Source organism: Cherax quadricarinatus, chromosome 50, assembly GCF_038502225.1.
Source record: "Cherax quadricarinatus isolate ZL_2023a chromosome 50, ASM3850222v1, whole genome shotgun sequence".
In the NCBI taxonomy this organism is placed as follows: domain Eukaryota; kingdom Metazoa; phylum Arthropoda; class Malacostraca; order Decapoda; family Parastacidae; genus Cherax; species Cherax quadricarinatus.
This window is the reverse complement of record NC_091341.1, coordinates 21,477,463-21,492,475: the sequence shown is the minus strand read 5'-3', so window position 1 is coordinate 21,492,475 and position 15,013 is coordinate 21,477,463. Positions and strand designations below refer to the sequence as shown.

The 15,013-nt window shown below is 35.2% G+C and overlaps 1 protein-coding gene across 3 annotated transcripts in view; it reads left to right on the top strand.

Annotated features, from left to right (window-relative positions):
* Nucleotides 1–15,013, top strand: part of pns (DENN domain containing pinstripe) — a 168,431-nt gene that overhangs the window by 138,379 nt on the left and 15,039 nt on the right. The window contains exons 16-22 of one of the 3 annotated variants that reach the window (XM_053786013.2): nt 3,807–3,929; nt 4,314–4,763; nt 6,419–6,564; nt 7,299–7,417; nt 10,157–10,362; nt 12,945–13,121; nt 14,105–14,300. In XM_053786013.2, the coding sequence (XP_053641988.1) occupies nt 3,807–3,929; nt 4,314–4,763; nt 6,419–6,564; nt 7,299–7,417; nt 10,157–10,362; nt 12,945–13,121; nt 14,105–14,300 (1,417 nt within the window). Of the gene's footprint in view, nt 1–949; nt 986–3,806; nt 3,930–4,313; nt 4,764–6,418; nt 6,565–7,298; nt 7,418–10,156; nt 10,363–12,944; nt 13,122–14,104; nt 14,301–15,013 lie in introns of all 3 variants that reach the window. The other 2 variants (XM_053786014.2, XM_053786015.2) reach the window with 2 other exon arrangements.

Genomic DNA, 15,013 nt, shown 5'->3' with positions numbered 1-15,013 from the left:
ACATACATAGATGGTGTCCCTCTCTTTATGTGGTTTTGCTTCATGTAAATTCATGTGATCACTCTGTCTACCACCAGTTTATTTTATTTTTTCAACATGTCAGCTGTCTCCCACTGAGGCAGGTGACCTAAAAAAGAAAGAAACACTTTTACGTACCATCATTCAGCGGCCATACCACGTTGAACGCACTGCTTCTCAGTTTGTTATGTGGGATATAAATTCACTGTTCCGTGATCACCAGAGGCCAGCACCACTTAATATCACTCTAAACTGGTTTATATTAACATTTTATACAAGAAGAAATAGTTGGGCTTGGGAAATTCAGTGAGCATATTTTGAACAAAATTCTATGGTTGGTTTTCAATTAGAGTGTCTTGGGTCAATTCAGAAAGAAAATGTACACCAGGCTAGATAAAGTTGGGACCAGGGATGGAGCAAGGAAGGAGAATAGTAGTGAAATGTGTGTTTATAGGATCATAATGTGTGCACTTTGAGTCCAGACGAAGATAGGCAAGCTGGTTGGTTGGTGGGGAGAGAGAGGAGGATTATAATTGAATTTTTAAATTAAATTTTTTTCCATTTGTTTTATGACCATTAGCATTTATTTTAGGTATATGGCCATTTGGTGCCTCTCTGGTGTGCTGTACGTGTAATTTTTTCGTAAAAATTAAGAAAATTTTTTTTACCGAGACACGTACCGTTTAATACATGTGTGGTAAGTTCATATATTTTGTGCAAACATTATTCAAGAAAGTCTCAGAATGAATCCCAACATTTTATGTGTTATACGTATTTTGTTTTATGTGAATTCACATAAAGAGAGGAACATTTGGATGCTTTAAGTAGGAAACTATATTCCTTATTTCATCCATGATATATTCATGTGTATTTTAAAATCTGTTTCTTTAGAGTATCAAACTAACACTTACCTTCTCTCTTAATCAAGCAGCCATGGCTTGGTGTATTCTCAGGAAACGTATTGACTGTACGTTGTATTTTGTTACTTCAGTGACCCATAGTTTTTGTTGAGTCTGCATGAATAAACCATTGTATTATCTTAATTCATTTTGCTTCTTTGTCTGATATATTAGTGCAGTGTTGCTGTCTAGAGATTGATGTAGATAACAGATTAGTCTTTTTGAGAGTTTGTTGTAAATTGTTTCAGCCACAGTAATGTGCATTTTATTCTGCACGGGAAAATTATTCATACTGCAGTGCAGTACTTATTACAGAATTTCATCACCTAGTATGAAGGATTTCTCTATATTTTTGGGTTTCTCTCCATTATGCTTCTTATATATCCTCAGATTCTTATTGGATCAGAAATGTTTTAATTACCCTGTAGTGTAATATTTCATTACTAATAATGCAAGTCTCCCTCAACATTCGCCAGGGTCAGGGGATCAAGAACTTTGCTAATGTTGAAAAATCATGAATGTTTGGTGCCCCAGTATATTGTAAGGAAATATAATACAATACTGCTTCCTTAACCTATTCAACCATGAGCAATCATAAAACACATGAAAACATCACAAAATATTTGTACTGGTAAAGACGAGAAAAACTATAGAATTCAAGAAAAAAGTCGTAGCAGAGTACTAAAGTGGAGGAGGAAGAGAGAGGGGAGAATGTGCTGCCTTCAGTGATTCTACGATATATACGATACTAAAGCAGCATAAGTCGATAAAGGCTGTAGCGCCAACCAGCGATAAAGTATCGCATTAACAATGTAGCAAGTAAGTTAAGCGATTAATCGATAGAAAAAGGACAGCACAAACCTAACTCCTCCAATGTTGTTGGAGTTATATAGGGCAACTGTCAACACTGCCGTCTCTAGTCTCTTCCACCTCTGATGCCGCCTCCACCAGTGGCCCTTATACACCCAACAACAACACAGCAACACCCGTGACATACTTAATGACGTATTTTATTCATTCTAGAGTATATGTTATGTTTCTATGTTATTAGTATTGTTTATTATGTCATCTTAGATGAATTGTGATAGATAAATAAGCTGTAGAGTTGATATTAGTGTCATATTTAAGGACTGTCTTGTCTTGTCTCCAAACAAATTCTGCCACCACCACAATTCTTAACATATGTAATGACATATTTTAAAGATGATTGGGCGGCTGGGAATTCGCGAATGTTTGAATCCCACGAAAGTGGAAAACGGAAATGTTGAGGAAGACCTGTACTTGGTTTTAGTAGTTGCTTTTGTTTGTTTCTAATTATTGTTTTTGGTGGATTAATTTGTACCTTAATTGTCTTAAATTTATTGTATCAGAAATCTGATCACACACTGTATAGTAGATACAGGAACACAGCTAAGTCTGTGATTCCCACCTTCAGGATTTAGCCCATCATAAAGTTTTCTTAATTTTCCAGTTGTTTGCAATCTTTACTACCTTGTCTTGTAAATTATTCCATTATTCTACCATTGAGAGGAAAAATTTCTTGCATTGTTGGGGCAATTCTTTGTAGCTATGGCTTCTAGTTTTGTTAGTGATTGACTTTTAAAGTCTTCACTGTCAATTTTTTTATCCTTTAATAATTTTAAAATATGGTTATGTTTCCTCTTTTTCGTGCAGCCAAAGATCGCATATCCAGTGATTTACCAATTTCTTTGTAACTCATATATTTTAGCTCTGAGATGAATTTTGCAGCTATTTGGACTTTTTCCAACTTGTCTATATGGTTTTTTTTTTAGGTGTTGGAGTTGTCTCACAATTGTATATTACAATTTTGCTGTAATATATGCTGTGAAGAGTATTTCCAATATTTTCTCATTCATTTATTTCATTGTACCACCTTAGAGTTTCTCACTGTTTCATTTATGTAATCTTGATTATAATCTTTCTCTCTGTTGCTTTTAATACTGTACTTTATTACACAGTCTTTGTGTAACCTGTTTTTATTTTTTCCTGTTTCTGTTACATGATGCTTATCCTCATTAAATTCTGTAGTCCCTCTCTTACTCTGTTTGCTCATTCTTTCCAGTCATCCTCCAGGGATGCACTCATTCTTATTACTTACATTGCATACTATTGTTGTATCGGTTGTGATAATGTATATGTATAAAAGTATCAAAGATGAAGTCCTGAAGTAGTTTTTCTGATACATCTTCAAAAAAGTAAAAAAAACATGAAGTGGCTGTAGGACATTAGCATTTTCTGAATGATAAATACCAGTTGATTACACAATATGGTACATACTGTGTGGTAACTTTCTTCGTAGTGTGCATGAGATACCTGCTCGACGATAATTCTTTTATTTTTTCTTACCGGGTAAGGGCAATAATTTTCTTTTGCATCTAAACTAAGTTTTAGAAATTAAATTCCTTTGTATGTACCTTGCTTTTACATAAGTCTGTGCATGTTTGTAAAATAAGCCTATGATGTCTGTTGACATGTAGCGTCTTTTGTGGTAATCACTGCATATTCTCTGCTTTTCCAGACAACTTCGACCACTTATAGTGCTAGTTTATTCTTAATGGAAAAGACAGTTGCAGTGTAGTTTTTTGCTTCTTTGTGGAGTCTTTGGAGGTCAGTTCATTGGGAGCATATTGTAATGGCTTATGGTAAAACCCTCTTACCTTCTCTCTTAATGTGTACTCTTCACTAGGTTCCTCTTTTGTGACTTGTAGCTGTTGCACTGAAATAAGAATTTCATTAACTAATAAGTACTAACAACTGATCTCTTTAACTTTACAAAATATGTCAGTGTCTGTAGTTCCGTTAACATAACAAGGCTGGCAGTGCTGCAGTTATAAATCACACTGAGAAGGGTTCACAATTATTTTTCAGTTCCTCAGAGCACCTCACCAAAGATTAGCAGTTTGTCACCATTGTCGGAGATTGTCTTGTCCATTAAAACGGGTAACATTAGTGCTCTTGGGTATCTGGCTTCACAATTAGCAAATAATTTTGGTAAGTGGCTTTGGTAATTTTGTTTAATCATCTGTAGTATTTTTCCTGACCACTGTTTTATGTATGGAAATTATGCCATACTGCTTGTTTATGGTCTAAACTGTGGCATTTATATAATGTATGACATCCACAAAATTATCTTTGCGGATGATATAAATATAATTATACAGCTAATGCTTGGGATTTTCATTTCGTTGGTTTATCTTTATTTTTTACATAATTCATAACTTCCTCTTTCTGACTTAAACGGGAAGGATGGTTTTCTTGGCAATGTTATGTATTAAAAATATAATTTTCACATAAGACACTTTATTGAAAAAATAATTGTTCTGGTTATATATATAATTTTTTTAAACTTACGTAATATATTTTTCTTATTCTTAGACTTATCAACAATGGCTCTTGAGACTGAGAGTGCACCTGCCTCACCCACAAAGTCACCAAGCAACACAAATAGTTTACGAAAAAAATCTTTGCAAGAACGGTGGCCTAGCGACCGTAGCATTGATCGCCGATCTCGTCCGTCTGATCCTGGTATTCCTACCTTGCGTCCACTCCCTATATCAATTACTTTTGACATGAGAAATGTGCTGGCAATGACTGAAATCAAGACACACATTGGGTATGCACGAGCCTGGGTGCGACTCTCGCTAGAAAAGAAGGTCCTCTCGAAACACTTAACTACTCTGTTGGGCGATTCAGAGCTGCTACGTAGTTTGTACAAGCGCTATGCCTTCCTTCGTTGTGATGATGAAAAGGAGCAGTTCCTATCTTATTTGCTCTCCCTGAATGCTGTAGATTATTTCTGTTTCACAAGCACTTACACCTCCACAAGTAAGTGTTCAGTAACTGCTCAATTTTGACTGCATGATTTTAAATCATTAATGTGTAAAATTCCAACCTTGTATGTATGTATACACACAAATACATACATATATACTGTACCAAAAAAATTTTATTTGTTAATCTATGGTGTTATTTCTTCTTTGCATTTAATATCATAGGTAACTTTCTTTTTTGTCAGGAACAAGGTGATGGAATACACTTTGAATAGAATCTGTCAAGTATTATAATGTATTCAAAGAGAACCTCTATACATACTATAAAGGTTATACAGTATCTGATGTATCAACATAATCCTGTTGTATGATGAACAGCTTTATTTTCTTAATGTCATAAATGTGACACTGGAAATAAATCTAACTTTGATGATTAAGACACATGTGTAAGATTTAGGAATCTTTATTGTTGAAATGTTTTGCCTACACAGTAGGCTTCTTCAGTCAAATACAGAGGCAGCAGTTGTAGCGAAATGAAGATGATGTACTAGGTCCATCAGTCTTGTTGAAAAAGTATTGAAGTGATCATTGCCTCAGCCTGGAGGAGAGTTCAGCTCCTTAGAACTGAACTCTTCTCCAGGCTCAGGGACTGACCACCTCAAATACTTTTTCTCCAAGGTTGATGGACTGATTACATCATCTTCATTTCACTACTATACCTGCTGCCTCTGTATTTGACCAAAGAAGCCTACTGTGTAGGCAAAACATTTCAACAATAAAGATATCCAACTGTTGCACATGTGTCTTAATCATCAACTTGTCAGTATTTTATACCATTATCAATATAAATCTAACTTTGATAGTTCTGTATACAGAAGAGATTATCTAGAAACAGGATTGAAAATGGAGGGGGAGGGAGGTACGTGTTTACTCAGTGTGTACCCTCTCTCTCTTTCCAGTTTTTTATTATGTTCAATTTCTCTAGTAATGGAGTTGCTTATTAGTTGCTGTTTGTCAAGTTTCTACCAATCATCTATATTTTATTTCCTCTAGAATGAAAAATTGACAACTCTGTGTTGTGGTGGTGCAGTGAAGGCAAAGAAAAAGGAAAATGCACCAGAGTATAGAGGTACCAGTACTGTTATATGGGTGTGAAGCATGGGTTTTAAATGTTGTAGTGAGGATGAGAGGCCTACTGGAGGCATTGGAGATGTTGTGTTTGAAGGGCAGTGTGCAGTGTGAATATTATGCAGAGAATTCAGAGTTTGGAGATGATTATTCAGTGGGCTGAGAAAGAGTTGTTGAGACAGTTTGGGCATTTAGAGAAAAGGGAGCGAAATAAGATGACTAGGAAGGTACATAAATCTAGGGTGGAGGTAAAGAGGGGAAGGAGTCATCCTAGGGAAGGCCACAAGAGGTTTTGAGTGCTAAGGGCTTGAACATCCAATGGGCTTGTGTGAGCATGTTATATTGGAGTGAGTGGAGAAAGTGGTCTTGGTGACTTGTCATGCTGTTGGAATATGAAGGGATGCAGGGAAAGCTGGTTAGCTGAACTAGAGTCCAGCAGGTAGGACGTACAGTGATTGCACCCTCAATTAGGAGTGAGACTGTTTCAGTTCGGAGGGCCATCTGCACTGTGATGTCAGAACACCTCTGGCAAGTCCGTGATTGAATGAATCGAAGTGAATTTATTTTTCTCTTTTATTTCAGTTGTGCCATATAGAGTGGTGATCTTTCCTTCACGTAAACTGAGTGGAGCCAGTACCTCAGCAAATGCCTGGGTCAGTCTCGGTGGCACCCTTGGTCAGACCTCTAACATACCCGTACCAAGAAGTCAAGTGGAACTTGTATTTCAGGTAGAATTGCTGATGTTTGTTTACAATACACCTTTAAGAGGTCATTTTACTTGTTGGAAAAAATCATAATAATGCTGTCCCTATATTTATGTAATAGACGTATTACAGGCCCTTGGCAACTGTAGTAATTTCAGTTAGATCAACACTTTCTTTTTTCATTTTAGCCATTTTCCTTACATTTTGTGAACCACTGATCACACAAAAACGAATTTATATCACACAGTTATAGTGCATCAGGAAAGGTTGGACTGAGGGGATAGAGGAAGTTTAGGGTGCAAGGGGCTTGAGCATCCAGCATGCTGGTGTGAGTGTAGTTGAAATATGGTGTATTCTCAAGTGGTAAAGAAAGATAGAGCAAAAGGAAACCCTTATTCGTACAACATTATGCCTACATGATACTTGGTAAAGCCTTAAGTAGGTGAAACATCATGTTAGCAAAGGTTTCCTTTAATTATATACATTTTTTTTTTTATACACGTATGTCTCTTTTTACTCTGTGTGAGTGTGTCAGATCAAAGTGTAAACAACTGGTATTAACCTGGAGGTAGAAAGTACAGTGCCTGCATTCTGAGGGAGTGGGAATGTTGCAGTTCAGAGGGTAATTGAAATTGTAGTCTCCATGCACTGCAGACAAAACAGCTGTTGAATGAATGATGGTTAATGTGTTGACATTTTTTGGGTCACCCTTCACTATTATTATTTGTTATTATTTGAATAAAATTTTATTTTTGCAGCACAAAAATCTAGGCTTACTGACAACATTACGAATTGGTCATGACAACACCGGTATGTCTCCAAAGTGGATGGTGGAGCATGTACTAGTCAGAAATGAAGTCACTGGACACACCTGGAAGTAAGTTGCACATCATAAGGGCCTGGTCTTTAGGACATAAGAATACAGGTCTCCCTCAACATTCGCGAGGGTTAGGGGATCAAGAGCCTCGCAAATGTTGAAAAACCGTGAATGTTTGGTGCCCCAATATATTGTAGGGAAATATATTACAATACTGCTTCCTTAACATGTTGAACCATGAATAATCATAAAATACATGAAAACGTCGTAAATTGTACTAAATATATACATGTTATGCTTTAATAACATATGTTATTTAATAACATGTATGTTAATAACATGTATGTTATTAAATACCACAGACTCCACCACTGCCTCCACCACTGCGAGTCCCTACTACCCTCCCTCCGACCCCCGCAACTGGCAGCCAGCCCTCCCACCACTCAGTGTGGTGAGTGTTTTGTTTGTTCATTATTTGCTATTAAACTACAGAATAAATAATGTAAACCCATTCATGACTGTATATTGGAATGGCTATTAGGAAAGGTAATAGACGGTGACATCATGTGTTTACTCTTGAACACAGCAAAGAATCGAACATTTCTGCTATTGCTAATAATAACAATAGTAATAATAATAATAATAATAATAATAATAAATACGATATAATTGAAGAAGGAAATTGTTCAAAAATACGAGGGAGTGGTTGACACATCGTCAGTGTGACTTTGTTTATGCTGGAGTGAACATTAGTCTCCCTGCTCTTCCAAACATTTCACAATAATTCAGCGGTTGAGGCAGTGGTATTTAATAACATATATGTTATAAATAATAATAGTACATGTTATTATTAATAACATGTATTATTATTAACATGTATGTATTTAATAACATATATGTTATAAATAATAATAGTACATATTATTAATAACATGTATTATTATTAACATGTATGTTATTAAATACCATTGCCTCAATCACTGCCTCTACCACTCCAGTCACACTCAATCTACAAGCACCAAACACAATGAATTATTGTGAAATGTTTGGAAGAGCAGGGAGACTAATGTTCACTCCAGCATAAACAAAGTCACACTGACGATGTGTCAACCACTCCCTCGTATTTTTGTACAATTTCCTTCTTCATTTATATCATATTTATTATTATTATTATTATTACTATTGTTATTATTAGCTGTAGCAGAAATGTTTAATTCTTTGCAGTGTTCAAGAGTAAACACATGATGTCACCGTCTAATACCTGTCCGAATAGCCATTCCAATATGCAGTCATGAATGGGTTTACATTATTTATACTGTAGTTTAATAGCAAATAATGAACAAACAAAACACTCACCACACTGAGTGGTGGGAGGGCTGGCTGCCAGTTGCGGGCGTCGGAGGGAGGGTAGTAGGGACTCGCAGGTGGCGGGAAACTTAAATATGATTTGGTGGTTGGGAATTCGCGAATGTGTGAAGCCTGTGAAAGTTGAAAACGTGAATGTTGAGGGAGACCTGTACATGTTTATTTCACGGATAACTTATACAGAGTTGAAAAAGTGAGTACTTGTATAGCATCAGTTCGTTTGTTTCTGAACTTATTTATTCTCTGCAGTTCTGTATGGATATACCTAAATACAATGTTCTGTTTATTTTCTTTTGCAGTAAATCACCAAATTGATTTAATCAGGGATGGAAATGCAGAAGAGGGGGTTATGTGGGCACATGGCATGTGCACTTCATTTTCCAATTTTTTATGTTCAGTTTCTGTTTTAATGGAGACTTATTAGTTGTCCTTTATCAAATTTCTATCAGTCAGCTATGATTTTGTTTATTCATTGGTAAAAATTGGCTATTGTTCTTTGCTTACAGCTCCATTTAAGGCAGGAAAGGTACTAGCGATGGAAGATTTAGATAGTTTATATCTTCAGTGCATATATACTGTACATGGAAAATACTTTAGGGTATGATCCCAGTTTTCGCATAATTATAACAACTTTGATGGTTTGAGAGATACAAGAGGAATTGTAGAATTAACCCACTGAAAAGCAGGAGTGCCTTAGGCACAGTTAGTGAACAGTAGCAAGAGTTTGCAATTTTTTCATTTTCATTCTGGCAGAAATAAGAAATGTTGCAACAAGAGAAGTAGTCTTCAGGAGGAAGATGAACCAGTTCCTGCAATAGGTACCAGAATACCCAGATTGTGATGGCTGTTGTTGCCTGCAACAGCCTGGTTAATTAGATATTTAACATGGAAGCCTGGCCCTAGACCAGAGTTTTTGTAACAAGTCCCAGGTATCCACCATGTCCTCTTAATCAAACATCAGTATGTTGTTGCAGCCAAAGTCAGTCAGTGAAGCTACTGTAACACTAAAATATGAACTTTGGGATTTTCTTTTAGTTGACTTGCCTGTGCATGTTCTTTCAGATTTTGGTAGTAATGCATGTTAAAATTGGTTAATTGCTGTTATTATATAAAATAGCACTAAATTCATACGAGTTATACATGTTTTATTGATGTTAAACTACCTGTACCTAAACAGTGTATGTAGAAAAATTGTTTTTTTTATCATATACAGTATAAGACTGACATTGGTGTCAGGAGGACAGGTTACAAGCATCATAGATAATGTAAATGTTTATTCTGGATATTGTACATGCAATAGATTTTGATGAGCTGTACATTATAATTACCCATTTTTTAATTGCCTGTTATTATTATTACTATGTTCACAAGAAAGTTGTAAATTCAGATATTAATTGCCTGTTAAATATCAAGTGTTTTTCTAATTTTCATCAGGTTTCCCTGTGGACGTTGGCTTGGCCGTGGAATAGATGATGGGTCACTTGAACGGATTCTTGTTGGTGAATTGGTTCCGTCCCATGTTACCTCTGATGATTTGGTAGAATCCTGCCGAACGCCACCTCGATGCAGGTCCCCAAATGTTCCTGGTCCAAGACGTTCTGACTTGAGACTTACAGTTCCTGACATACAGCAGCACCTTGGTATGATGTAGTCTTAGGTTATGAAATAACACCTACATTAAATTTTTAATACCTAAAAGGTGTGTTCACATTTTGGTAAGTCATATACTTGTATATCATTCCTGCCCATTGAAGATCTTCAAACTTCTTGAACATCTTTGTCTGAATATTGTGTTAGTTGGATTAGAGCTCATAACCATGAATATTGTTACCTTCACAAATTGGAAGAGTACTTTTGTAAGCAAGGATATAATAAAATATCCTTGCTTTTGCAGTTGAATTTACAGGCTATGAAGTATTATCTTACTTCAGCTAATTTCAGAGTACAGTCCTATCTGAGATTCATGTATACTATTGTCATTCAAGATCCACAATAGTCAACTAAAATCTATATATCTATTACAGTGGACCCCCGGTTTATGATATTATCTCATTCCAGAAGTATGTTCAGGTGCCAGTACTGACCGAATTTGTTCCCATAAGGAATATTGTGAATTAGATTAGTCCATTTCAGACCCCCAAACATACACATACAAATGCACTTACATAACTACACTTACATAATTGGTCGCATTGGGAGCTGATCGTAAACCGGGGGTCCACTGTACTAGGTGAACATGGGCAGTTGATGGTAGGAGAGTTTTCCATATTATAATCATGGAAGAGCACTTAACCCATAGGATTATACAGCACCTGTGGGGGGGGGGGGGGATGTGAAAGGCATTCAGGCTTAATTCAGGGAGCTGGAGCACAGATCCAATTCCCTAGATCAAGAGTTCCTCACCAAAGTCAAGGAACCTCCCTTGAGGGGTGAGTTTTCCACAAGTCTTACCCAGCCAGAGAATTGATGCGAGATCTTTTGGCTGTAACCTGCCCAAATTTCTCTTCTTTCTTGAAATTTCTTATAAATGTTGATATAGTAAGCTCTTTTTGTAAATTCATGTAAAAAAGTTAATTCAAAATTGAACATTGTGAAGGTCTTTCCATCTGCTATTCAGTTATATTTAAAAAAAAAAAAATTCACACTTCTTAAGAGAGCTTACTGTATTAACAAAACTAGAGCAATATTTTGAGGGATATGGCTTCTGAAGCAAAACAGTCAATTGTGGAAACAACTAATCATTTAGTGGTGTTCACTCAGACTTCGGCTTGTTTAGTGTTGACCTATGAAGTGGGTATGGTCCTAAATCAGACTTTTTGGCATAAAAAACTGAGGTGGTCAATACTGTTTAATGACATTTACAGTAAATGTAGTCTAATCATCCATTTCCTGAATAATGTCTGTGACTTATAGCAGCATAACTGATTTGATAAAAAGGATTTTGCAGATAAGAAAACAGAACTGTTTGCTAGTTAATGAGATTTTGGTCCAAGTGTTTTATCAGAACTGTTTGCTAGTTAATGAGTTTTTGGTCCAAGTGTTTTATCTACTTTTTAACGATTTTTCCCGTATGTTTACAGTAATATACAGTGGTACCTTGACTTACAAGTTTAATTCGTTTTGTGACCAAGCTCGTAACTCAATTTGCCCGTATATCAGATCAATTTTCCTCATTGAAGTTAACTGAAATGCCATTAATCCGTTTCAGCGGAATTCCCGGCTCACGGGAGGCAGGAGAAAATACTTCAATATAATGCTGATATCAACTCTATGGCTTATTTATTTATCACAATTGATCTAATATGACATAATAAACTATATAAATAACATAGAAACATGATATGTACTCTAGAATGAATAAAATATGTCATTATGTGACGAGTGGTGTCGGCCACTCCCAAGGTAAAAATAATTATCGCTCTGACCAAATCTTCCCATTCTTGCCCTTCTAAGGTCTTATTATAAGAGAAAACAGAGTATTTGTGAGGCTAACTGCACTAGATCACTAGTTGCATAAGGAATGCACTTAAACAAAAGCAATTTTCTCTTGTTTTTCTATGATTTCATGCTTTTAATTCAATGGACAGCATCCTCCTCCTCTTCTCAGCACTGTCCTTTGCACTTACTTTCTTAGGACCCATGACTAGAAAAAAGAAATTTGGCAAAATAACTGCGCAAAACACTGGACAAATGCTGTAGCATTTACTGCGCCAACTAGTGGTGGCATATCTGAAGCTCCCTCATAACTCAAAACTTAAAGCAAAAAATTGACCGAGTGACGGCTAGTATAATTCAGAAAACTCGTAAGTTAAGGTACCACTGTACCTGTTCAGTAGTTCAAAAAAATTTTCTCTTTTATCTTTTTAAGTATTTGTACAATGTGTGTCATTTTTTATTGGTTCAGAAGTTTACGTTTTTGCAATGATTCATAAATATCTTTCATTATGTAGAGGTAATAATGCAGTTATTTTGCATCAGCTTGAAAAGCTATCTACCAAATTTCTGCCAATTATATTCAAGCAATATTTCCTTCACTATTCATGTATGTCACATGACATAACTTGAAGTAATGAATTTAAAAAATACTAATGAGTACAAGACTGGCAAATGACTAGGTAATAAGAGTTACAGTTCATGTACATTTTTTTTTTTAAATTTTACTCCGGTATCATTGTACGACAAGAAATTAGTCGTGTGCATTATGATAGATTTTTTTTTTCAGGTGACTCTGTCAATAGTTTAGTGAAGTATTTCTACAAGCCAGAGAAGGAACGTGGCAGTCTGACACTTCTTCTGTGTGGAGACTTTGGTCTTGTCTGTTGTCTTGAGCAAGTCTTCTCCTATGGGTTCAAATCCACAAGATTCTTTGGCAAGAACCTCTATCTCTGGGACTATTTTGGTGATTATTTTGGCTTTTGCTTTAATCAGTGTTGTACTGTGCTTTAGACTGTGGTTTTAAAAAATTTAATTTTGATATATCAGTATATGTATATGTACCTAGTGTGCAATTAGGTATGCAGTAAAGCCTCTCTCAATGCAGGGGGTTAAATTTCTGAAAATTAGTACCTTATGTGATGTGAAGAATACATGGGAAAAATAGATTACCGTACATTCCAGGCACCTCCAAAATTACTCATCAAATTTAACTATTCTGCAAGGTAAAAACTTACTACACTATGACCTACCTCACATTCTAAATTACTCTGAACATTTGAAGAACATGGCAAGGGTTAATGTCGGTCTACTGAACAGAATTGTATTCAGCAAAGTTTATCAGCTGATATTTGATATGTAAAAATAAAAGCTACATTTCCTTACTAAATTGTACCAAGCATATAGGAACTTTCTCCACCTACATCATACATATACCATTTGATATTGCAAACACAGAAAAAATATTAATACAGAAATGTCAGAGGCAGTATCAGCTGGGCCTGTCATAATGTCAACTTCATAAAAATTAGAGCCACATTTAATTACCAAATTGTAACATACATATACTAAAAATTAGTACATTTGAAGAAATAAAAACCATGAATACAAATACACAATAAATAAAGATGTTTATAACTTAGTGCATTTGTAACTTGATGTACACAGATCATTTGACAAAGATAATGAGGAATATAAATTTAGTTAAAAGCAGGAATGAAATGCATAACAAAAATATCAGTATGTCAAAAGGTGGCATTAATGAACATAATTAAAAATTATAATTTAGGTACATACAAGGTGATAATGTGCGAGTGTGTTGAATGATGATGAAAGTATTTTCTTTTTGGGGATTTTCTTTCTTTTTTTTGGGTCACCCTGCCTCGGTGGGAGACGGCCGACTTGTTGAAAAAAAAAAAGGCCATATACATGTATTATCAAAATCCACAGAGAGAGTACAGCAGCATTTTGAGGTTGTTGTACGTGAAGAAATGGAACGAGAACAGTTGACTGGTATTGCAAGAGATCGTGATCACGGACTAGGAAGTATGGCTGAATTTGTCTCTCTGGTGGCTCGTATCAATGCCTCTTCCTCTCACCTGGGCAAAGATGATAAATTCCAGCTCTTTGTATGTCTTGCAGCCAGGTTAGTTGGAATACTGTTAATCATATCGAGTCAGTCTGATAAACATGTTAAATTGAGTGCTCACTTTTTTCTTAATATAGTTTAACATGCAGCATGTTTATATTTCTTTTGCTTAGGATGGTGTATGCATTAAGGTCTCCAAATTAAATAAATACAAATTATACACTATCTTGTTTGAGAGAGATCTGAATTTGAGATTTTCAAAGTTGAAATGTAGGTTGTTGACTTCTATTACAAAATTGCTATATTTCCGAGAATATTTAAAATTCAGAATTTTGAAAAAAATAAATCTAAATTTAGAGAAATTTTTAATTAAAATTTAGATTTTTACATTTAGAAAATTCCTAATGAAAATGTAAACATTTTGCTGTTTGGTTATTATTTCTGATATCCAAATTTATTTTCAAAATTTGGAAAATTATAAATAGACAAATTTTTAAATTCATGAGGGTTAGGTGTCTAGAGGTCCTCATGAATTTAGAACTTGCAGTTATTATTATTTCGGTATAATAATTTTTTTTCGTGTGTTTCAGAGGCCATAGTTATCTAAACCTTCCTCTAATCAGTTGATATAGATAGAAAAAGAATTACCAGGAAGAATTTTTTTTATGAGAAGCCCATTCAGCATATTTTGCATGAAATCTTATGGTTAATTTTCAATTTAGGGTCATATTCCAAGTGAATAAAAAAAAAAAAGATAAAGCTATTCATGG